Source organism: Perognathus longimembris, chromosome 9 (genome assembly GCF_023159225.1).
Source record: "Perognathus longimembris pacificus isolate PPM17 chromosome 9, ASM2315922v1, whole genome shotgun sequence".
Taxonomy (NCBI): domain Eukaryota; kingdom Metazoa; phylum Chordata; class Mammalia; order Rodentia; family Heteromyidae; genus Perognathus; species Perognathus longimembris.
This window is the reverse complement of record NC_063169.1, coordinates 47,242,640-47,266,542: the sequence shown is the minus strand read 5'-3', so window position 1 is coordinate 47,266,542 and position 23,903 is coordinate 47,242,640. Positions and strand designations below refer to the sequence as shown.

The following is a 23,903-nucleotide window of genomic DNA, read 5'->3' as shown; positions in this document are numbered from 1 at the left end:
TTTAAATGTTTAAAAAATCAAAATTTACCAAGTTTTCTTAAAAGTAAAACTCAGGCCATTGCAATACAACCAAATCATCTTGAGTACAAACAAAGTTCTGAAGTTGGGATAAAAATAGTGGCTGAGGAAGGAAGGATGATAGACAGGAGAGATGAAAAAGGGTCAATAAATAAGTACTAAGTTACAGTTAGATAGAAACAAGTACTCAAGTAGTTTTGGTGTGATTCTTCACAGTATGGTAATTACAAATAGCAAGAATATACGGTGCACAACTATGGAAAGCAGTATGGAGGGTCCTAAGAAGGCTAAACATAGAGCTCCTCTACAACCCAGCAGCCCTAATTTTGGTCATCTACCCAAAAGATTACAAGCAAGACCACACTAAAACAAACAGCACAACTATGTTCATCGCAGCACAATTTGTCATTGCTAAAATATGGAACCAACCCAGATGCCCCTCAGTAGATGAGTAGATTAGGAAAATGTGGTACATATACTCAACGGAATTCTATGCCTCTATCAGAAAGGACATTGCACCACTCATAAGGAAATGGAAGGACTTGGGAAAAGTCATACTAAGTGAAGTGACCCAGACCCAAATAAACATGGACTTATGGTTTCATTCATAGGGAATAATTGGTACATGTTTATTTTAGTCATAGTAGAAGATCACAAGACCCCAATAGCTATGCCTGTATGAGCACATAGATGATGCTAAGTGAAATGAACTCCACATTATGGAAACAAGTGGTATATCATTCTTGTAATTAATTTTAACCTGCCATGTGAAACCATATCCTTTTTTCTTTTTTCTTTTTCTCTCGTATTCCCTTCCCATGGTTTTACTCCTGCTATCACTGTACCTGATCTTAGTACCCTGGATACTGTATATATGTGTATTAGAACTAGGAAAGGAAAAGGGAATACCAAAATCGAGATACAAGGGATAAAAAGACAAACCATTCCCAAAGCAATACTTACAAACCATTTGGTGTAAACCAACTGTACAACTCATTGCCGGGAAAGGGAAAAGGAGAGGGGGGATGGGGGGAAATGAAGGAGGAGGTAACAAGTTGGATAACAAGTGTACTCACTCCCTTACATATGAAGCTGTAACCCCTCTGTATTTCACATTGACAATAAAGAAGAAAAAAAGTTAAAAAAAAAAAAAAAAAGAATATGCTGTGCAATTCAAGAAGTTGGAAGAAAAGTATTTGAGTTGAGTTTCATCACAGGTGATAAATGTTTGAATATATATATATATATATATATATATATAAAACTATATGATGTAAAGCCATACCAATATGTTGTATGACATATCAGTAAAATGTATATGGTATGTACATACATACATACATGCATGATATATATATATATATTATCATTAGTAGGTATATGATGTGACATATAGAAACAATCTGACTGGCTGCCTAACTATTTTCCTTATATAGGTGTCATGTACTAGATAGAGTACTTGCCTAACATGGACAGGACCTAATTATTTGTTAGCCCATAACCGGTGGAAACTGGGCTACTATAATTGATCTTAGTGCTTGGTTATCCAAGTATACTCTTAAGTTAGGTCACCATTTGTTTATTCACCAGCTAGGGTATCATTCAGACCTGAATATTTTGTCTTCCACTTAACCAAGTCTAATCTATTGATAAGGCTTTCTCATGAGTCATTTGCCTATTGATCTTTGCATTCAATTGTTTGTTTTGTATTGTCTTGGAATTCATTCGGTATTTATTTTTGACCTTTATTATATCACTGTTCATTCTTATATAATCATACTTTCTATTTATTTGGGATTCATTTCACTCTCATTAGTGTTCAAAACTTTGGAGTTGTTGACTTTAATAACCTTTAGTTTTAATAACCTGTAGTGACCTCAGATAGGACTAAACACCACACATGTAGCGTGCTGTCAGGCCTGTGTGGTAGCATGCTTGAATTGAACTGGGTATATAATTTAGTGGCCAAGCATTTGCCTATATTCTCAAGGCAAGAGGATTGATACTTAGAACCATTCAGAGGAAGAAAAGTTTTGTTGTGAGGCCAGCTGAGACAAAAGTTTAAAACTCTATCTAAAAATCAGACTAAAGGTAAAAAGACTAATATATGGCTCAAATGATAGAGCATTTGGCTAGCAAGCATGAAAATCTGAATTTGATACCCAGTATTACTAAAGGAAGAAAGAGAAGAAGGAAGGAGGGAAAGAAAGAAGGAAGGAAGGGAGGGAGGGAGGGAGGGAAGGAGGGAAGGAGGGAAGGAGGGAGGGAGGGAGGGAGGGAAGGAGGGAAGGAAAGAGGGAGGGAGGGAGGGAGGGAGAAAGGAAGGAAGGAAGGAAGGAAGGAAGGAAGGAAGGAAGGAAGGAAGGAAGGAAGGAAGATGGTTTTATATATCAAAAGTTTTGAAGTATAAAACATTTTATCTGATTAAACACAGAAAGGATTTTGGTGTCAAAAATCCCACATTTGATTTTTTTTTCTCTCCTTGTAATTAGTAGAAGAATCTAAAAGAGCTTTAATTTTCTTCTCAGTAAGGTTGGAAATTCCTTTGTGTTGCACACCACATCTCTTTTGGTCTAAAATCTACTATTGGTAAACTTCCTTTATTTGACTTTATATTCACATTAAAAAGAATTTTATAATTATGAATTCTTTTTATTCCAACAAAGCTTATATTTTCAAGATTAGTACTACACTAAATACTCAAAACTTCTTTGAGCTTCAGCGCTAAACAATGATAAAAATACTAATACTTTCTTTTTAAAATTGTTTTTTCTTTATTGTCAAAGTGTAATACAGAGGGCTTACAGATTCATATGAAGGGCAGTGAGTACATTTTTTGCTCTACTTGTTTCCTCTTCCCTCATTTGCCCTCCTCCCCTCCGCTTTCCCTTCTCCCCCCAAGAGTTGTGCAGTTGGTTTACACCAAATGGTTTTGTAAGTGTTGCTTTTTGAATGGTTTGTCTTTTTGTTCTTTGTCTCTCAATTTTGGTGTTTCCTCTCCCTTCCCCAGTTCTAATACCCATATAAACAGTATCCAGGGTATTCAGATGTGATACAGTGGTGGCAAGGGTACTGCCACTGGAAGGAAGTACAAGAGAAACAAAACTAAACAAACCAATCAGTCAAACAGACAAGGAAAAATAGAAAAAAAAAAGTAGTAAGAGTTTGCACAGCATTTTGAGAATAATTACAACAGTGATATAACTCTTGTTTCTGTAGTGTGGAGTTCATTTCACTTGGCATCTTCTTATGTGGTCATATGGGTATAGCTATTGGGGTATTTTGGTCTTCTACCATGACTAGCCTATTCATATACTAGCTATTCCCTATGAGGGACACCATATGGTGTATGTTTCTTTGGGTCTGGTCACTTCACTTAGTAGGATTATCCCAAGTCCTTCCATTTCTTTGTGAATGGAGCAGTGTCATTCCTTCTGGTGGAGGCATAGAATTTCATGGTGTATATGTACCACATTTTCCTGATCCAGACATCTGCTGAGGGGCATCTCGGTTGGTTCCATGTTTTAGCAATGATGAGTTGTGCTGTGATGAACATAGTTGTGCTGGTGGCTTTAGTTTGGTCTTGCTTGTGGTCTTTTGGATAGATGCCCAAATATGGGGCTGCTGGGTTGTAGAGGAGCTCTATGTTTAGCCTTCTTAGGAACTTCCACACTGCTTTCCAGAGGGGTTGAACAAGTTTGCATTCCCACCAATGATGCAGTAGAGTTCCCTTTTGGCCACATCCTCTCCAGTATTTGTTACTATACTTTCTATGGGTAAATATTTTGGCTTTAGTTATGGAAGAGATGCAGGGAATTTGACTGTGTGGACTTTGACTTTTAACTACAGGAATTGCTTTGTGTGCATGTATGAGTATCCTTTCTGGGACTTGAATTCAGGACCTGGAAACGTCCTTGAACTTCTTTTTTGTGTTTAGTTGTTTGTCTTGTTTTGCTCTACCACTTGATCCATGGCTTCACTTTTTGCTGCTTGGTGGTTAATTAAAAATAAGAGTCCCATGAACTTTGTTTCCTGAGCTGTGTTCAAACCAAATCATCAGATCTCAGCCTCCTGAGTAGCTAGAATTTACAGACATGCATCATTAGCATCCAGTTAGAAATTACTTTTGACTATTAATTGGAAAAGAACACTGTTGCTTGTCTGAAATGGCTGGTTATTCTTACAAATATTTGTAGTTTCCTGTCTGGCCATTTCCTCTGGGAATATATTATTGACAGGACATTTGAAAATTAGTATGCCATGTTGCAGAATTCTGCAAATATTATTCACATCTTTTGAACTTGTGTTTCAAATCATTTTCTAGAGGACAACCAATTCAGTAAGCCTAATCTCTGAGCATTTTCCAATAGCTTGACAGCTTTATTTGTTAGAAAAAACAACTGATAACAGCTGCCGTCAAACATTATTATACTTCTATGTAGAAAGGCTAAAATACTTATTTTCTGTATTATGTAGGACTAAAGTAGTTCTAATGTGCTTTTCCTACAGTAAAACACATTACATTTAATTAAAGGAAACAGGTCTTAGCGCTGAGAATTATTGAATAGTAAAGTAGGTCATCTAATATTAATCTATTTAAATTCTGCATATGGATGGAATTTCATCAATGAAATGTTTTTAATATAATTTGGGCAACTAATCAGTAGGTAGAGGGTCTCAGTCATTGTAGTACATCGATAAGACAAGATAGTATTTAAGTTTTTGCCTGACATAGAGACTCAATGATTCAACAGACTTTTAGATTTTCCTAGAACTCCACTTAGAGATATAAATGAAATTCTAATGCTAATGTTGGACTTCGGGAAGCCTGATCATGTTAGATGTTTTATGCCTTATCACAGACAGTTGTCCTAGAATAAATGATAGATTTAGGGGTGTAATTTCTTTGGCTAGATTTCTTTTGACAAATGCTTTGGTAGTAAATTAGAGCAATTTAAGCATTAAAACCTTTATAAGAAAAGACAAGCCAAAGGGCCTAAAAGAAAGCATGTTCATTAAGGACTAGACTGGTGATCATTTATACCTAGTAAACCATCTTTATTGATTAATAGTCACCTTGAACTGTGAGTTGATGAGGATTATTAGGTCACATCTTATTCAGCTGGAAATATGCCATAGAAGGTTAGTGATGGCAGGTTCAATTGGCAGAATGATATAGCTACTTTCCATCTCTCTCATGTAGAATACCTGTCATGATCTTAAGGTAAAACTCACCAAATTTATTTAGGGAACATGTCTTATTCTTGGATCTCAGCTATGCAGCACAAAGTATTCCAGGTCAATTAGGATCAAGCACTGGCTAATGCAACTCTGAAGAATATAATGTAAAAATCAGAATCTCATTGTAAAAATTTGCAATTAGAATTATTACTGTCAATTTGATTAAAATTTTATCTTCTGGTTAGGGTACCCAGCTGTTGGTGTCATTGAGATAGATGAGTTAATAACACTGAGTAAGTCTTTGTATATTATTAGCCCATAACTTTCCTTTTTTGAGTTTCTTCAATGTTTATGCTCACCACCTCCTTGAGACTACATTCCTAGTTCCCTGTTTGACTCTTATCATATGTTGTACTCGATGCCTTCCTCAAACTTTCTGTAGTAGTGCCCAATTAGTTTTTACTCTAATCCACCAATAACTGATACTTTGATAAATTACAATATAAATGAGTTAAGAAAATTAAAGATACACTATTTACCAGAATAACTTCTATTATGTAATTCAACTGACATCAGCTCCAAAATTTCTATAATATTTTCTAAATTTTTACTCTCAGTTCCTATACTATAATCGACAAGCAGAATAGTTAATAAAGTGCTTTAATTATGATAATGAACGTTGAGAAATATCTAATATAGTAAAGCTTTTTAAAATGTACTGTGTGAACACTTTATGGTACATTTAAGCCCTGAATCATCAATGCCATCAGTACATTTGAGTTCATTAAATGGGACATAGAGAACAGGTTTATGATTTTAAATAGTTATAGAGGTCTGTAATAGCTTTATTTAACACTTAGGATATAAAACACAGGTAGGTATATTAAAGTAGATAAGATGTACTTGAAACAAAGTCCTTCATAAAAATGAAACTCTTACTGCAATACTGTTTAAATACATTTAAAAATTTTTATTTATAAAGCCATTTTGAAAGTTGAAATTTGGATAAAATATAGGGACGATATGATTTTGAAACAGTGTCAGAAGACAAAGGCTCACTAATTTGTCACTTCATAGGAGCACCTTTTGTGTTTGTGTAGAAGAGATATTGGTTTCATATAAGCTTTCCTCTAAGTCTGTTTGGTCTGATAATGTTTGACACACAAAAAAGAGCCACAATAATTACTTCTATCATCATAATACTTATTTACAAACCTCTTAGTGCAGTTTTTAAAATCTATTAAATTAATAGGTCCTACCAGTTAAGAAATTAAATAATTTCTTCTCAATCACTAAATCACTTCACTCAGAGTAGTTAGAAAGTTGAGCACTTCTGGATTCTAAAGGTACTAACATTTTGGGCTGGGAATATGGCCTAGTGGAAAGAGTACTTGTCTCTTATACATGAAGCCCTAGGTTCGATTCCACAGCACTACATATATAGGAAAGGCCAGAAGTGCTCTACTAGCCTTGAGCAAAAAGAAGCCAGGGACAGTGCTCAGGCCCTGAGTTTAAACCCCATGACTGGCAATAAACAAATAAATAAGTAAAATAAAATAAAGTTACTAATCTTTTTATCTGATTTGATTTTCCTTTTTGGCTCTCAAGATGCAGTCTTTCTAATCTGAAAGGGCTTCCTTTTTTCCCCCATGAACACTGTTTTAAAAACTCACCAATCACACTGTCCATCATAGGCTTGACTTATTGAATAATATCTTAACCTCCAATTAACAAGAACTTGACATCCTTTAAGGCTGGAGATAATCCCTTAGTCTTTAAAGCAGCTACTATTTTCCTATCATTTAATCTCAGTCTTATGAACACTTTATACTGTTGTGCCTCCAGCTCAGTATCTAATCACAGAAAGAGAGGAAAGAAAGCATACCTTGAAAGATCACTTGTTGTTAATGTTCACATATGCCTTTCAGAGGAGTATTCATATTTTAGCTGAGAAATTCATACCCAGGTAAGCAACAAGCCTGCTTTCTCATGTCTATTTCTCTGTACACTCTATTCAGATGCCATGTTCATTTATTTTAGATGTGTTGTTCCTATGGTGATATTTTTTCTTTACCTTTCAGCATATTGGGAGAGCACCCTCTTGGAATACTGGTTATGTAAAGTTCTATTACAACCACAGACCTCTTTAAGCTTCATTCCTGTGGTGAATTGTCTATGAAGAATTGCACACATCTCTCTTATAGTTTCTAATATATCACCAACCATTAAATATAAGGATATGTATAATTCCAATAAAACAATTTCACATGTAAAGGATTGCTATATGGGGATACTACTTGATAATTTGGTTATCCTTAAGCAAAGGCTAATCACACATATTTATAGAAGCAAAGGTATATCTTCAACTACAACCTACTCGGATATGGGTCTATTTACATTATCCAATAATATGGACCATAATTTACCAATATAAGTTCCTAAACCCTATATATCTCTCTCAGATCATCACATGAGCTCCTTCTTCAAGTCTAACAATATACAAACAGACAGTGTTGGTGGTTCACACTTGTAAACCTAGCTACTCAGGAAATCAAGATCTGAGAATCACTATTGAATGCCAGCCTTGGCAGAAAAGTCCTGAGACTCTTCTCTCCAATTAACTCAGTTATTGAAGTGCCAGCTTTGAGCCAAAAATCCATGTGACAGCTCTAGGCCCTAAGTTCAAACCCTAGTACTGGTTAGAAAATGTGAAACAAGAAGATTAATAACAAAAGGAACCCAAATATCATTGTAAAGTGATTACCTCAATCAGTAGAAATCATATTAGAGAATCACCTACCCTCAATATTCTTTGCTATGATATTTACAAGACATCCAGCTAACCTGACATATGCTTACATTTTGAGAGTAAAACAAATACTAATTGTTTGGGCACCAAGGGTCTCACATCTATAACCCTAGCTACTCAGGAGACTGAGATCTGAGGATTGTGGTTTGAAGCCAGCCTGGTCAGGAAAGTCTGCGAGAGTCTTACCTCCAATAAGCCACAAAGAAAATCCAAAAGTAAAGCTATATCTCAAGTAGTAGAACTGTAGCATTGACCACACATTTCAGGAATAGAGCCCAAGCCCTGAGTTCAAGCCCTAGAACTGGAATACACACACACACACACACACACACACACACACTCACATGTACACACACACACATGCACATACACACACACACACACACACACACACACACACACAAACTGCTTGAGGATACAACCCATGCCAGGAGCTTCAATTGAACATACTTTAATTTGAGAATGTAGAGCCACAATTCTATTTGCAGCAATTTATTGTCCTTGTGTAGTAAAGTTGAGTAATAATGACAGTCACCTGTAAGTGAACATGCTGTGCTATGGCAATCATCTCAAAAAGTCTATAATGAGGTACATGCAAAGTGCTCTTAGAGCTTGGATGAGGCAATTAATTTTTAGATGTGAGATCCTGTTATTGAAAGAAATGAGAATTCACTAAATCTTTAGGTTTGATTGGACTTAGGTAGATGAGAAGGAAAGAAAAGGGAAGAATGAGAAGGTAAGAAAAGGGAAGAATGTGGAACTTAGAATACTTTGGATCATGGTACATTTGAATAAGGATGGTAAATCCATGCAGTGTAGTGTCATCTGGTTGCCATATATTTTTATCAATGAGGGGAAATGGAAGAAATCTATTGAGCCAATTTTCAGATAAGGGATGAGCTTATAAAAGGATATTAATGTGTCATTTTCATTGAGCAAAGCGACATTATAGAGAAGGTGATTTCAAAGGCACATGGCTCTTTTGTTACAGCCTTCAGGGGCAATGTTTGATCACTGAAAACAGGCTGCTTTGTTCAAGTTTTCTCTGATGTTTGGCATTATCATGAATACATATGCTGTGACATAGAATCAGTCTGTAAAAATTTAATAGATTCTAGACTCACATATTCAAAATATATGTCTTATGGTTAAAATGAAATGAAGTCCATTTTAATAGTATGTCACTATATACACAAATATATTTTAGATACAATAAAACCTTAAAATGCAATTGCACATATGTGTTTGTCCTGACATTATGAACATTGGCAACTTATAAACTATTGTATACGAGTGCTAAGAAAAAAGTATATTTTAGGAGACATTGTGTTGTTTATAGCAGAGTATAAAAAAACTTTCTGCTTTCAGGGATTTGATATATGGTCTATTTAAATTTTTTATTATTTATAAAGGTTATTTACAGAGGGGTTATAGTTCATGAGTTAGGAAAAGAGCATATTTCATTTTTTACATTGAATATTTTTATTATTGTTTTATTATTGCTTAATATACAGTGGGGTTACCTTTACCTATACCAGGTGATAAGTACATTTCTTTCCTTTGCTTAGTATCAGCTATTCACTCCCTCTCTCTCTCTCTCTCATTCCCTCCCTCCCATCTCTGCCATGAGTTGCTTGGTTCACTTTCATCAATGTCCAGTGAAGCTTTTGGGACCCCTGCTGCACTGTTTCAGCCACTTTCCACTGATTCTGTGTTTTCCTCCCACCTTCCCTCAGATGTGCACAAAGATCACATTTCTTTTTGGACAACGTCACTCCCTCTTCGACTCTGTTTTATCATAGATATAACCTGTCTAGTGCTCTGAATCATGGTCTCTTATCTATTAAATGTGGGCTAGGAGCTTCTTTGATTAGAACAGCTTTAGAGAAATTTAAGAGAAATTTCAAATGTCAGCATCGATATGAGGATTTTCTCTTTATATGACTTAAAGAAGTGATTTTTATAAAAGGAAAGCAATACATAGAAAAACCTGAACAGCCCAAAGTTTTTCATAGGGACATCAAAACTTACAGAATATTTATAGAATTCTTTGGTTTCTATTCCCTATAATCTCACACTCTTATCTATTCTTTTTAAGTTTTCTCCTTTTGGGGGGCTGCAGGGGACTGTGTCTGAATTTGAATTCAGGGCCTCACATTTGGTAGGCAGTTACACTAGCCTTCTTTTTTTTTTTTTTTGCTTTAGTTATTTTTCAGATAGAATTTTGTCTTTGCCCCAACTATTGGACTCTGTCTCTCCTACCGATACCTTCCATGTGATAATAAGAGCAAACTACATTGGCCTTGTTTATTTTCGTAGCCTTGCTTACTATTTTTTGCCCTACCTGGCTCTCAGTTGTGATCCTGCCAATCCTCATTTCCCAAGGAACTGGGATTACAGGTGTGTGCCACCAATCCTGGCCTTTATCTTGTCATTTTCAATTACAATTAAAGCTTTTTAAGAAAGATGGACTCCCAAGTCAGACTGTGGGGTCTACATCACATCTATAATTGGACATTCATTGCATTGAAATTAAGCCCAATAAACATCAATTGAAATGGTCTGGGTTAAATTATATTTTCCTTCATGTGATCAGAAAACTCTTATGATGCCATGTCTCTCCAAACCATATCCTTTCCCTATTCCCCACACCAGTGACAGCTGGCTTTCTCTGTGGTTAGTTTGACAACAATCTCAAACAGACTATTTCAATTATAAATGTATTGCCTAGACCAGTGCTTTATAAACCTTTGATATACTTACAAATCATCTGGGGACCTTGTTAACAGTGCAGGTTCTGAGTCAGCAGACCTGGGGGCTAGCCAAGACACTAACAAGCTCCCGGATGAAACAGTGCACTGCACGTTGGGCAGTGGATGTCTACTGTATAAATGACCTTGTATTAAATTGGTATGTTCCTGGCTTTCCAAAAATGGAAATGTATGTTCTCTAACTTTGAAGTTTCTTACAACTTGGGATGGTTTTGCATATGTATTGAGAGTTCCTTCCTTCCTTCCTTCCTTCCTTCCTTCCTTCCTTCCTTCCTTCCTTCCTTCCTTCCTTCCTTCCTTCCCTCCCTCCCTCCCTCCCTCCCTCCCTCCCTCCCTCCCTCCCTTCCTTCCTTCCTTCCTTCCTTCCTTTCATTCTTGTTGGTTGTGGGACTTAAACTCAAAACCTGGACACTGTCCCTGAACTGCTTTGTGCCAAAGGCTCTGACACTTGAGCCACGGTACCACCCTTAGTTTTTGAGTGGTTGATTGGAGATAAGAGTCTCATGGAGACTTTTCTGCCCAGGCTCGCTTTGAACTCTGATCCACATATCTCCACCTGCTGAGTAGCTAGGATTAGAGGCATGGGTCATTGGCATCCACCATCAATTCCCTTATCAGCAGTAGAAATGTCCAGCACTATTACCTCTCTTCTTTCTTATTATTTACTTTCTAATTATTTCACTATGTATTAGCCTTCCCACAGGGGACAAAAAAAGGAAAATAAATGATATCAAGCAGAACATTGGCATCTAGGATAGAAGGCTGTGCACATACATGGCTTGTCTGAGTGGAGATGGAAATTCTTAACTACGATAAAGCTCTTTTGTTTTTCTGGGCTGGTCTGCCACCTATTGCCATGAAGGTATGGAGAGCTGTTACAGCTTATAGAAGGACAACAGTAAAAATGAGCAAAATTCTTATTTCATAGTAAGGAACAGACCACATATACTGGGTAAATATGATGCTCCTCATATAAATCCTGGTATGTAAACCTGTGTCTTTGAAGCTTGGATTGTACTAAAACCCTTTTGTGCAGTATTTACTTAGATCATTGTTGACTCATGAGTTTAATTCTCTGGCCCAGCAAAAGCACATCATAAATTCCAGCAGTGGAAGACATGTTTGTAGTTTGTCCTTGGACAGATGAGCTAGTTGCTAAGGAGATATAAGTTTAAGTTGTAATAATACAAAAATACAATCACTTATACTTTACCCAGTAATGGAAGTAAAAATCTAATGTTTCTGAATACATGGTATGCATCTTGGAAGGTGTGATTAAATGTATACTTGCTTAGTAGATTAGGTACTAGGGGAACTAAGTAAAAACCTTTCACCAGACTTTAACTCCATTTTGTTTTTCATTGTATCATTCTTTTTTTAAAAAGCTCTTTTTCAATTTTCTTTTATTCCAGGCTCAATTTATGAGATGTTTGGCAATGAATGCTGTTTATCAACTGGTGAAGTGATCAAAATCACTGGTCTCAAAATTAAGAAGATCTTAGCTGAAATTTGTGAGACTATTGGACATGACCACTCCCCCAAAACCTTTGAACTGCCTATGAATTTTCCAGGTATAGTACATTGTGACCAATTTTCATTTGTAAAACAGTGTTGCTAGTAATCACATCCATCTATACAACCAGAAACAATAAACAAGTGCTAGGGATTTTTGTTGTTGTGGTGTGGTGGTTCTTTTTTTTAAAATGAGGTCTCACTGTTTATTCAAGGCTGACCTCAGACTCCTATGTGATTCAGACTGATCTAGAACTAGATGTGAATTGATCTAGATCCTTCTACCTCTACCTCTCTATCTCCTGAGTGCTGTCTTTTCAGGAGTTCACCTTGCTAATAACTTTTTTTCTTCCTGGTCTAGAGAAATAAGTAGAAAAAAATTACAGAATTCTTATAGATAAATCCATTTTAGAACTACTAGTAGGAAAATATTTCCCACATTTTTATTATTTATTTGTAAATTATGTTTTATTATATTTTAGTAGTTTAAGATATATAGAACTGTTGGACACTGGTGGATAACGCCTATAACCTTCGTACTCAGGAGGCTGAGATCTGAGGATTTGGGTTTGAAGTCAGCCCATATCTCCAATAAACTACCAAAAAAATGCAGGAAGTAGAGCTGTACTCAAGTGGTAGAGTGCTAGCCTTGAGCAAAAACGCTCAGGGACAGCACTTAGGCCTTGGATTCACACCACAGGACTGGCACAAAAAAGATACACAGAACCAGAACTAATTTGCATCAGTTAAACTTATATACCCTGTATTCTTGTGGACATTAAGTTAGCTCCATGGATCATGGCTTAGCTTTCCTGTATGATTCTTTTTTAGGCCTCATTTCCTTAATAATTCTTATATTCAATTAACATTTATTTTGTATCTAAGTGAAGAGAGCCAGCCTCTACGGTTCCCTCATTGGTAATAATTAGTACACATCTGGGATGGTCCTAGCAGAAGATCACAATAGCTCAATAGTTATGCACATATGAACATATAAGATGATGCTAAGCAAAATGAATTCCGAGTTATGAAAATAAGTGGTTTATTATTATTGTTGTTATGTACAATGTACCATGTGAAATTATGCCATTTTCTTTTGTCTTTCTTCCCCATGGTTTTACTCCTGATGTCAGTGGAACTGATTTGGGTATCCTTGGTATTATATATTTTTTTTTCCTATGTGATTCATAAAGTTTGATATATTTTCTTTGTCTGGTTAACTATACTCAGCCTTCCAAAATTAGCTCCTACATCCTTCTTTCTAGAAAGCATCACCCTACCTTGAATCTGTTTAAGGTTTGGTTGTTTTTGTTTTTGTATATTCCCATGGTATATGGGGCACCACAACTCACTGGCCCTGGACTGGTGATCTGCTCGTCTTTTCCTCTAAAGCAGAGTTTGGCATATGTTCGATGATGTTCCAGATAATATATTAGGCTTTTCAGCCAGAAAGGCTATCACAGCTACTCCCCTCTAAATGTTATAATACGAAAGCACATGACATAGAAAGTACATGGCACTATGGCTGTGATGGTATCAGCTCTAACTGTTTGATTTCTGCTCTAGGCTAAAACTCTTTATTGGTTGATTTGTCGTACAACTTCATATTTGTAGTCCCTAAAAGTTTTCTGGTGCAGACAAGTTCTCAATAGTTGATTATTGAGTGGGTATATGAATAGAGAAGCATTGCAATGTATTGTTTCAGTTATAATCTGGCTTCTATGGGAAGCTTCACAAGAAATTTCAAACTGTGGTGAGTCATGTGTTAGGACACACAGCTGAGAAGTTGGATTTCATTCTCAAGCCTGCCAGTTCTTAGTTGTGTAACCTAGGCAAGTTATTTGCCTTCCTTGCATAAAATGAAATAATAATGCTATCTGTATCTCCTAATGTTATTGGGAGAACTTGTGTTGAGATAAATTTCAAGTGCTTGTTATGAGTCTATAAATGTATTAATTTTATTAATTATTAAGACTTTATGGTAACATTTAGAGGAGGAAGGAAAAGTTTCCAGAGAATACTGTAATTGAGATGAAGTTTTACAATGAGAATAAACTCGGTGTGTGTAGAAGATTCTTTCAAGTGCTCTAATATGCTTCCCTTTTTTTTTTTTTTTTTTTTTTGGCCAGTCCTGGGCCTTGGACTCACGGCCTGAGCACTGTCCCTGGCTTCTTTTTACTCGAGGCTAGCACTCTGCCACTTGAGCCACAGAGCCACTTCTGGCCATTTTCTGTATATGTGATGCTGGGCAATCGAACCCAGGGCCTCATGTATACGGGGCAAGCACTCTAGCCACTAGGCCATATTCCCAGCCAATATGCTTCCCTTTTAATGGAAGTTTTGCCTGTTGTCAAATCTAATTATGCTTTTTTATCCAGTCTTCTATAACAATAGTTCTCAAACTTGGCTACAGATTACAATCACAATCAAGTCACCTCTGGGACATTCACAAAATCTTAATGCTTTGAGGCCACTTGTGCATAATATTCTGATTTATTTGGTTGGGGTGATGTCTAGGCATCAAGGTTTCTTAAAGCTCCCAGGTGATAGTAATGAACAGTCAATGGTGAGAAATAGTGCTGCCAAACAAGTCTTTCCTAAGTATTCTAATTCATTTAACAACTCCTTTTTTTGAATCACTGTAGTTTATCATGCCTTAATTAACACATTTATTGCATTTTGCAAGTAACTGAAGCATTTTGTGTGCTTGTTTGACTAGTGCCATCTATCTAACAGATAGTAAGATTGCCGAAGGTTGAAGCTCAGACTCCTTTATTGATATAATCCTTTTGGTGTTTAGACAAGATGTACATAATAAATATTCTGTTAGAATACTGAAAAATTTTGGAATAATGGGTGTTTTCTTTCCCTCTCTTCCTCCTCATCTTTCTTTTTCTCTTCCTCCTTCCTTCCCTCCCTCCCTTCCTTTCTCCCTTCTTTTGCTTTGATTAATTGGGTTACTGGTTCTTTGAAAGTTTAGTTTCTTGAGCGTTTTGTATATTCTGGATCTTAGGCCAGAGGTATATCTGGAAGAGATCTCCCATTCTGTGCCTCATCTTTCAAAAATTGAATATACATAGTGTAAATATTGTGTTCTCCATCTTCAGCATGTCTTATTACTTGCTAAATAGTAGCTTTTTTAAATTAATCTGCAAAATCCACATAATGTCCATTTGTGGCCACTGATGTCTCTATTCTGTTAGCTTAAAGGATGCCCAATACTTAGACTGAGAGTATTTATTTATTTATTTATTTATCCAACACAAGTGAAACAAAGAAGTCTCCATGCTTTGTGTTTGTTTTGAAGCAAGCCTTCACTGTTTAGTCAAGCAGTTGGAAACATTGACCTAGTCTTTATTTTTTTTAACCTCAAACAGTGAAAATTGACAATTTTCTCCCATTTCTGTTGGTAATGCACGTAGCCCTGTGTGTGTGTTTGTGTGTGTGTGTGTAAATGGATGTACACAAGTATGTGGTATCCTATCATCTAAAGAAAAACATAAGAACTTTTCAATATCCGTATAGACATCTCACTTCCCAGTTCCTGTATAAACGTTGAGGTTATCTTATTGCTTTTTCCTCACCCACTGCAGGCAACCCATAAGCAATAAAACTTACCATCGTTTGTGACAAATGTTCTGAGAAGATAGGTTTCCCTACTGGATAGGTTACAAATTAAATTAAATAAAGCTAGCCATGTCAGTATGTCTGTTCAGGGACCCACCTTCCATGCTAAATAATAGTGATTTTCAGAGACCAGGCGTGAGGCAGCCTCGCCCTCTTTCTTCCCTGCTCCACTGGTTTCAAGCTTCTAGTTTCCATACTAGAAGAAGCAACAGAGAGAAGAAAGGGAATAGAACAAGAAAAAAAATGCCACAGCATTTGCTTGTCCTTCCCAATATCCAGCACCTTTAATAAATTTCCCCAAATAGTTCCAAATCTTTGGTTAATTTCTAGAATTCTGAAAAAAAAATCCTACGCTTATTTCTCTCATTGCTTTTATTTAGGAGACAATTTCTAGAGGCCTTTTCCCCCCAATTCAACATGTCAGATTATCAATACAATGCATTTTGACCACTGTCACCTCTGTCATCTCCCCTCGCACCTTGTCATTCTCAACCTCCACCCCCTGAGCTTACCTGGTTCCATTTTCACACAGGCAAATTACATATTATGGGTACATTCCTCCATCTTTCCTTTCACCATTCATTGGCCCTTCATCCCCTTGTATTCCTTCCCATACTAACAACACATTTCAGCTTCCTGGTATTCATTTTGTTAAATTGTAAGTTCATTGTTCAAACAAGTTATATCAATTCATTTCTCCCCTGCCTATACTATTCTTTAGTCAATATGTTTGTGTATATACACATGTGCATAAAACTTTATACATATTTTCATGTATGTTTATGATTTAGATCTAACTTCCTCATATGAGAAAAAACATGTGTCCTTTGTCTCTCTGAGTTTGAAATCACTTAACATTTTTCCAGGTCCATAAAGCTTCCTACAAAGACACAATATTATTGTTCCTGATAAATAGGTAAAAATTATATTATATATATATGTGTATATATATATCATTCATATCACATTTTCTCGGTCCATTTAAGACATCTGGGCTTTTTCCATACATGGGTATGGTGAACATTTGGTATAGGTCTTTTCTTCATCACTTTGCTGACACCATTCACCTTTACATATTTAAGTGCATAGATTTCCAATTTCATATAGTAACAAAGGTTTTGATGAAACCTGGGAAATAAAGGAAATCAAGTAAAAAAAAGATACTCACCTCTATCCAATAATTGGTCTGTAGAGACAGCTCCAAAAAATTCAAACTCAAGTAAAAGTCAAAAAGGGAATGTTTTTAGAGATTTAAGGGGGAAAACACTTTTACAGAACACAGTACAACCTATTTTTTTAAATACTGAAATATAAATGTGGAACTGCACTTCCATTGCTGCATCCTATAAAATGTTATGCTTCCATATGTCTCTATTTTGTCATTTCAAAATATGTTCAAATACATTAAAAGAAATAAAAAGCTATCATTTCATTTCTCTACAGGAATAAACAAACTGTCTTAGAAGCACAATTTGTTCTTTTAGGAGACAGCTCTCTCAGTAGAGGTTTGTTTTTTTTTTTTATGAGCAAGAATACATGCTGTTCTTGCCAAACAGAGTAAAATATATCTTGATACTTAGTAGTTGATTGCATTTTTTCCATAGATTGGTAAATCACATAATTTTTTATTTATAGTGAAGATCCAAATTTCTAGATTACCTCTTGGATTTATTCTTCCTTTGCAATGTTATGAAGCATGAATAATAAATGTCTCCAATTTAATCATGAGAAATGTCCTATAATAAAATGCTTGTCTTTATGATGAACACAGAATCCCACCACCCACCCACCCGCCGCAAATCTGCAAGTTTACATTTTATCTCTAAACTACATGTAAGAAGAAGGCTGTACATATATCTATAAGACTACTGTTAACATTACACAGCTAGACTGAAGAAAATTTTCTCTACGTTTTCAGATCAACTCTATGAATTATATTACTGTATAGAAATTTTGTTTCTGAAGGTTGTAGGTAGGTAGGAAATGTCAAAGTAAAGCTTAGAGATGGAATATCTTCTATTGCATTACAGTCTTCCATTAAATCAGAAACAATATGAAGGTCCTGACAATGTGTCAGACACTGATCTGAATACCTAAAACAGAAGTATTTTATGTACTCATAGGTTCTGGATTTAATTTGCATTTTATGGATGAAGCAATAGAGCTAGAGAGGTGAGCAACTCATCTACAGTCTTGTTACATCTATGCTAGCACTGTTCAATAAACAGGTTATAAGTTACAAACATTAATTTTGAGTTTTCTAGAAGCCACATTAAGTTTTCATTTGTTACAACATAAAAGATTACCTCTAAATTCATTAAGCATTAACTTGCATGGTTCTCTTAGCAGGTGAAAAGTTTAGAAGTATTAAGAATAAACTAGAACAAAAATTAAATAAAGAAAAATAAAAAGGAAAGAATGGTCCTGGTTCAAGCAGTTCTTCTGGAAAATTACTCTTCTAGCAAAGTAAAACAACCAGTAGATTTTTCCATGTAATGTAGTAGCTATGACCTACTGATTACTGAAGTTTCAAAATGTTGCTGATATCAATGTAAAATAACTCCTTGATTTAATATTGATTACATAAGAAAATTTATTTTCTAGAAAAAATTAAATTAAGAAGAGAAGTGCTTCCACATAAAATTGACAAAAGTTAAATGAACAGAATTTATAAAATATACTCCTTTTTTGGCCAGGCTGTCAAATTTGTCATTTATTAATATTTTTCAAAATGCATTTTCCTATTACTCCATTTAATGAATTATATACTTAATTAACAGAATATGTATAATATTGCATTGATTCCATTATACTTTCATTGACGTGACTAAGTCATTAATCTTTTTTTTTAATTTTTATTATAAAACTGATGTACAGAGAGGTTACAGTTTCATACATTAGGCATTGGATACATTTCTTGTACTGTTTGTTACCTTGTCCTTCATACCCCCCTCCCCCCTTCCCCTGTCCCCCCCTGAGGTGTTCAGTTCACTTACACCAAACAGTTTTGCAAGTATTGCTTTTGTTGTTGTTTCTCGTATTTTACCCTTTGTCTCTCAATTTTGGTATTCCCTTTGAATTTCCTAATTCTAATACCAGTACACACTGTTTCCCATACACTCAGATAAGATTACAGAGATAGTGTAGATACAATCACAAGAAGGCGATACACGAACATCATCAAAAGTAGAAACTACAGATACACATGGGATGTTGAAAGTAGTTACAACTCTCATATAACAATCATTTTCATAAAATGGAGTTCATTTCACTTAGCATCATCTTATGTGATCATAAGGGTATAGCTATTGGGCTCTTGTGATCCTCTGTTGTGACTTGCCTAAACCTGTGTAAGTCATTAATCTTTATCCATGCTATGAGTATAGTTCTTTTTTTAAACAAATTGTTAGCTTCTAAAATATTATATGGAAATTGTTGTGCAAAAAATAATTAAAATATATTTTATAGCATTATGTTGGATATACTTCTAGCTTCTGTTTTTAAGAACTTTTATTAAAAGACACAAGCTTATGGGGCAAAATTTGTTACTGCTTTTCCATCTGGGTGTTATGATAAAATAAAATTTGGGGCAGACTTCCATGGAGCTCCTTGTCTTTTAGATAACTTACTATCTACAGAATAGCTTATTCTTCTAAGTTTTCTGGGTTAACTTCTCATTATGGCACTTCTTTCCTACTGTGCCTATTTAAGCAAAATAAATTCAGCTGTGTCTAATACACAAAATATTTTCTGAGCAATAAAGGGATATTCTGTACACACTGAAATAAAATGTATATTAATCAACATGCAAAAAAGTCAGGTTTTTATAGTTATTAACAAGTCTGGCTTCTCTTAGTAAAGTTTTCTTCTATCTTCAGTGCATAATTAGTATATTTCTGTAAGTCATAGGCCTTTGGATAATAACTTTATGTATTATCTTAGAGACAAACAGACTGTGATTCTAGGTTAACATGATCTTTTACTCCCAATCTATATTTTAACATCATACCAGAATTCTGTCAGAAATACCATTTTTTTAAATAGGCAATTCCACAGATAGCATTATTCTACAAGTTTTTATATTATTAATATATTAGATCAATTTTTCTAAGATCTATTTCATTTCTCCTTGTTCTTAATGTACTCCTTTTCCAAAGTGCAAATTTGTAAAATATCCTAATGGTGTTATCTTGATTATTATCACTGCAGAAGCTCTATCATGAGAGTGATGACACTGCTTTTAGACTTGTTCTTCAGTACCTTGACTCTTTACTGATTATTGCTTGTAGAACACTTTGTACTATTTGTACTCAAAGGCATTTCAGTGATCTAAAGGTTCTTCCATTAGAATGCAAGCAGAAGTTCCACATACTCATTCTCTGACCCCCTCCCCCAAAACCACATGTAACGAACTACACATTCCCTGTCAGCATTTACTACAGTATGAATATATTTGTAATAATTAATTTGAGACATTTTTACAAGTAATTAATCTACACTGACACCCCAAGTTCATAGTTTGCATTGCTATTCACTGTCTGTGTAATACATTCTGGGGTTTTGGTACATGTTTCATGACATATATTTAGCATTTTATATCATACAGTTAGTTTTACTGCCCTAAGAATTTTCCAGTCTCTCTCTTTTTTCAATTTAATTTTATCATCAAGGTGATGTACAGAGGAGTTACATTTACATACATAAATCACTGGGTTTTAAATTCTTCTCTAATCCCTAACTTCCTCCTTTCTCTGTAGTTTTGCTTTTTCCAGAATGTCATAAAGTTGGAATCATATGAAAATAAAACTGTTTTAGAATGCATTCTTTCTCTTCCTAATGTACATTTAATGCTCTTTCATGGATTTTTGTAGCTTGATAAGTTTTTTTTCCCTAACACTGAGTAATATTCAATTGTATGCATGTATTATCTATCCATTCACCTCCTGAAAAACTTTTAATTACTTCCAAGTTTTGGCAATCATGAATGAAAGAAACTATTTTAAACATTTATGTGCTTTAAAATTGCAAAATGAATTGATTTGTCCCAGTTTTACAAATAAAAGATCTATTTGAAGAGAATTACAGAGTAGAATAAAATACTCAGAAGAAATAAAAGCTCCCTATAATCCCATCATTAGACCTGTACAGGATGAATTAATATTTTGGCATCTTACAGTTTGTTAGTACAATGTACATCTTTACTTAGCGAAACATGATGTGACATAATAGAAAACTTATGTCAGAGAAATTGGCTGTTACTAGTCTACAAAAATATTTAAATTTTTACATTTCTCATATATATTTCATAATTTATTAAATTCATCCTGAATGTGGTAATTGATGCAATTTTTACTATAACAAGTGTTTAATAATTTATTTGCACTTCTGATTATTACAATTGCATCACCTAAGGTCATTGCTTCAGAAGTAAAAATGATTTTGAAGATCTCAATATATATTTTGAAGATTTCAATGCTAACTCTACCAATTTGTCTTTTTAGTAGAACTACTTAAGGGGACCAATCCAACTGCATTATTGAAACTGTGATTTGACTATTCATCAATGTATTCCAACTCTCTAAGTTAATGGTTAATTGCTTTTTTTGGAATATACATTACACATGATTAAATTCATGAGTTTTAAATACACAATTTATTGAGGTGAATTTAACCAAAGTATATTTATACTACATACATGTTGCAAATATAACAGTGAAGTCAATTTGTACAATTCATTTATGCTAATAAAAATTGTTTAAAAGTAAGTACAAAAATCAATGGGTTTTAAAAAATATTGTTCTAGCTTTTTGGCAACCTAAAAATTTTAAACCACTGTAATCCTAGTTCCTCAAGAGGCTGAGAACCTGAAGATTATGGTAAAATGCCACTACAGGCACAAAAGTCTGCAAGATTCCATCCCTAATTAACTAGCAAAGTCAGGTATGCCCCAAGTGGTAGGGCACCATCAGAGCATTGAAGATGAGTTCAAACCCTAGTAATAGCAACACACACACACACACACACACACACACACACACACACACACACACACACACACACTAAGTAAAAATAAGCCATTAGAATGTTAGAAGGGCCTGAAGAAAGTGTGGCAACATGGTTGAGTCAGGCAGAGTTGTCGGTGTCTTCTTTGATTCATTTCATGTTGTCGTATATTTTGTATAAGTAAATAGAGCCAGAAAATATATAGAGATATATAGTCATAACTTCCCACATAATATACTTAAGGATTGCATATTGTATTTTTATGTCACTTTTTTACTTAACGTTTCATAATGTTTATTTTATTAAATAAAAAGAAAACGTATTTAAATCAGAAAACTGAGGAATGTAAATATACATCAATTGTATCTGAATTAAATTGTAAGTTAACACAGTGATACACAGTTTCCATATAAGCAGATATTTTTAAAAGTAGAATGGCAAAGAAGTACTTGTTCTACCAATATTAAAACTAAATGTATGTTTTTAATAACTTAAAGTATACCTTCCCAAATCCAACATTTTGATGGCCAAAAATCAAAAGCTGGTTCAATAAATTATTTTACTCATAATAGAACTGACCATTACAGATTTAGTAGAGTAATGCTTTGAACCTGACTGTAGGCCCTTAGATTTTTGTTTTTAGTTCAGAAATTGTTATTATAAATTATTATTTTCTATTACATAAAATTGCTGCTACACACCTGGAGTTAAAGAATTACTTAGTAAATTGTTCCAGTACCAATTTCTATTTATAAAACAGCAGATCAAATTTCAACACCAACCTTATAAGACACAGCAAAAGAAAGTAGAAATAGATGAAAAAGTTACATTTCGAGTAAAACTAGTTTATGTCTGCATTTGAAACAATTTTGAGATTACAAATGTAATGAAATATCAACAATGAAGCTTGCTGTGCACCAAAAAAAGGTTAAAAAAAAAAAAACAGAAGAAAAACTCAATAGCAAAACATGGGAAAGAGCAGATTAGAAATTAACAAAATATAAAATAAGAAAACCTTACAAAGTCTAATAGAGCACTAACAGGGAAATGGAAACAGAACAGAACAGAAAATCCTTGAATATCTCATAACTGCATAATAAACAATTTTGATTCATTCAAATGAACAATAATGAAAAGTTTTCTACATATCTAATTAGCAAAGCTTTTCCTGTTACAATAAAGTTAAAAAGGGAGCTGGGGATATGGCCTAGTGGCAAGAGAGCTTGCCTCGTATACATGAGGCCCTGGGTTCGATTCCCCAGCACCACATATACAGAAAAACGGCCAGAAGTGGCGCTGTGGCTCAAGTGGCAGAGTGCTAGCCTTGAGCAAAAGGAAGCCAGGGACAGTGCTCAGGCCCTGAGTCCAAGGCCCAGGACTGGCCAAAAAAAAAAAAAAAGTTAAAAAGATATTGTTGAATGGTCACTCTAAAACCCAACTGAAGGTTATATTTTAATCATTCTGAAAATTTAACAAACTATTCCTAGAAAATACTTTGTACATGAATAGAGATAATGATTGATAGGTGATATGCTTAAGCCTTTGCGTTTCCATCCCAGATCAGGCAATCTGGTAAAGAAGGGCCCTTTGTAATATCTAAGGCACTCATTTGTTGGCTCTACATGTAGCATTAAACTCTAAAGAAATAAACATTGTAGAATTATCTGTGACAGCAAAGTGATAGAATCAACTTAAATGCCCAGGAATGAAGAAATGGATATTCGGGCACTAGAAATAGTATTTGTGAAAAAATAATTTTAAAAAATTGGTTTAATCAAAGCTCAGTGTTAAGTGGGAAAATTAGGAGCCCACAGGTACAAAATAGTGTTTCACTGTTGTTGAAACTTTGTTCTGTCTGTGTCTATGTAAAGATGGAAAAGTGTGTGCCAAAAATTTTAAAGAAGCTATTTTAATCTAATGGGAAAGGATTTTATTTTTAATTAATTAAAGCTTTTAAGAAATATATATGCAAAGTACTTAGT

At 34.6% G+C, this 23,903-nt stretch overlaps 1 protein-coding gene across 1 annotated transcript in view; it reads left to right on the top strand.

Moving 5' to 3' along the window:
* The window catches only part of Themis (thymocyte selection associated), a 160,226-nt gene that overhangs the window by 22,929 nt on the left and 113,394 nt on the right, over positions 1-23,903 (top strand). The window contains exon 2 of the mRNA XM_048354052.1: positions 12,192-12,350. Coding sequence (XP_048210009.1) covers positions 12,192-12,350 — 159 coding nt within the window. The remainder of the gene's footprint in view (positions 1-12,191; positions 12,351-23,903) is intronic.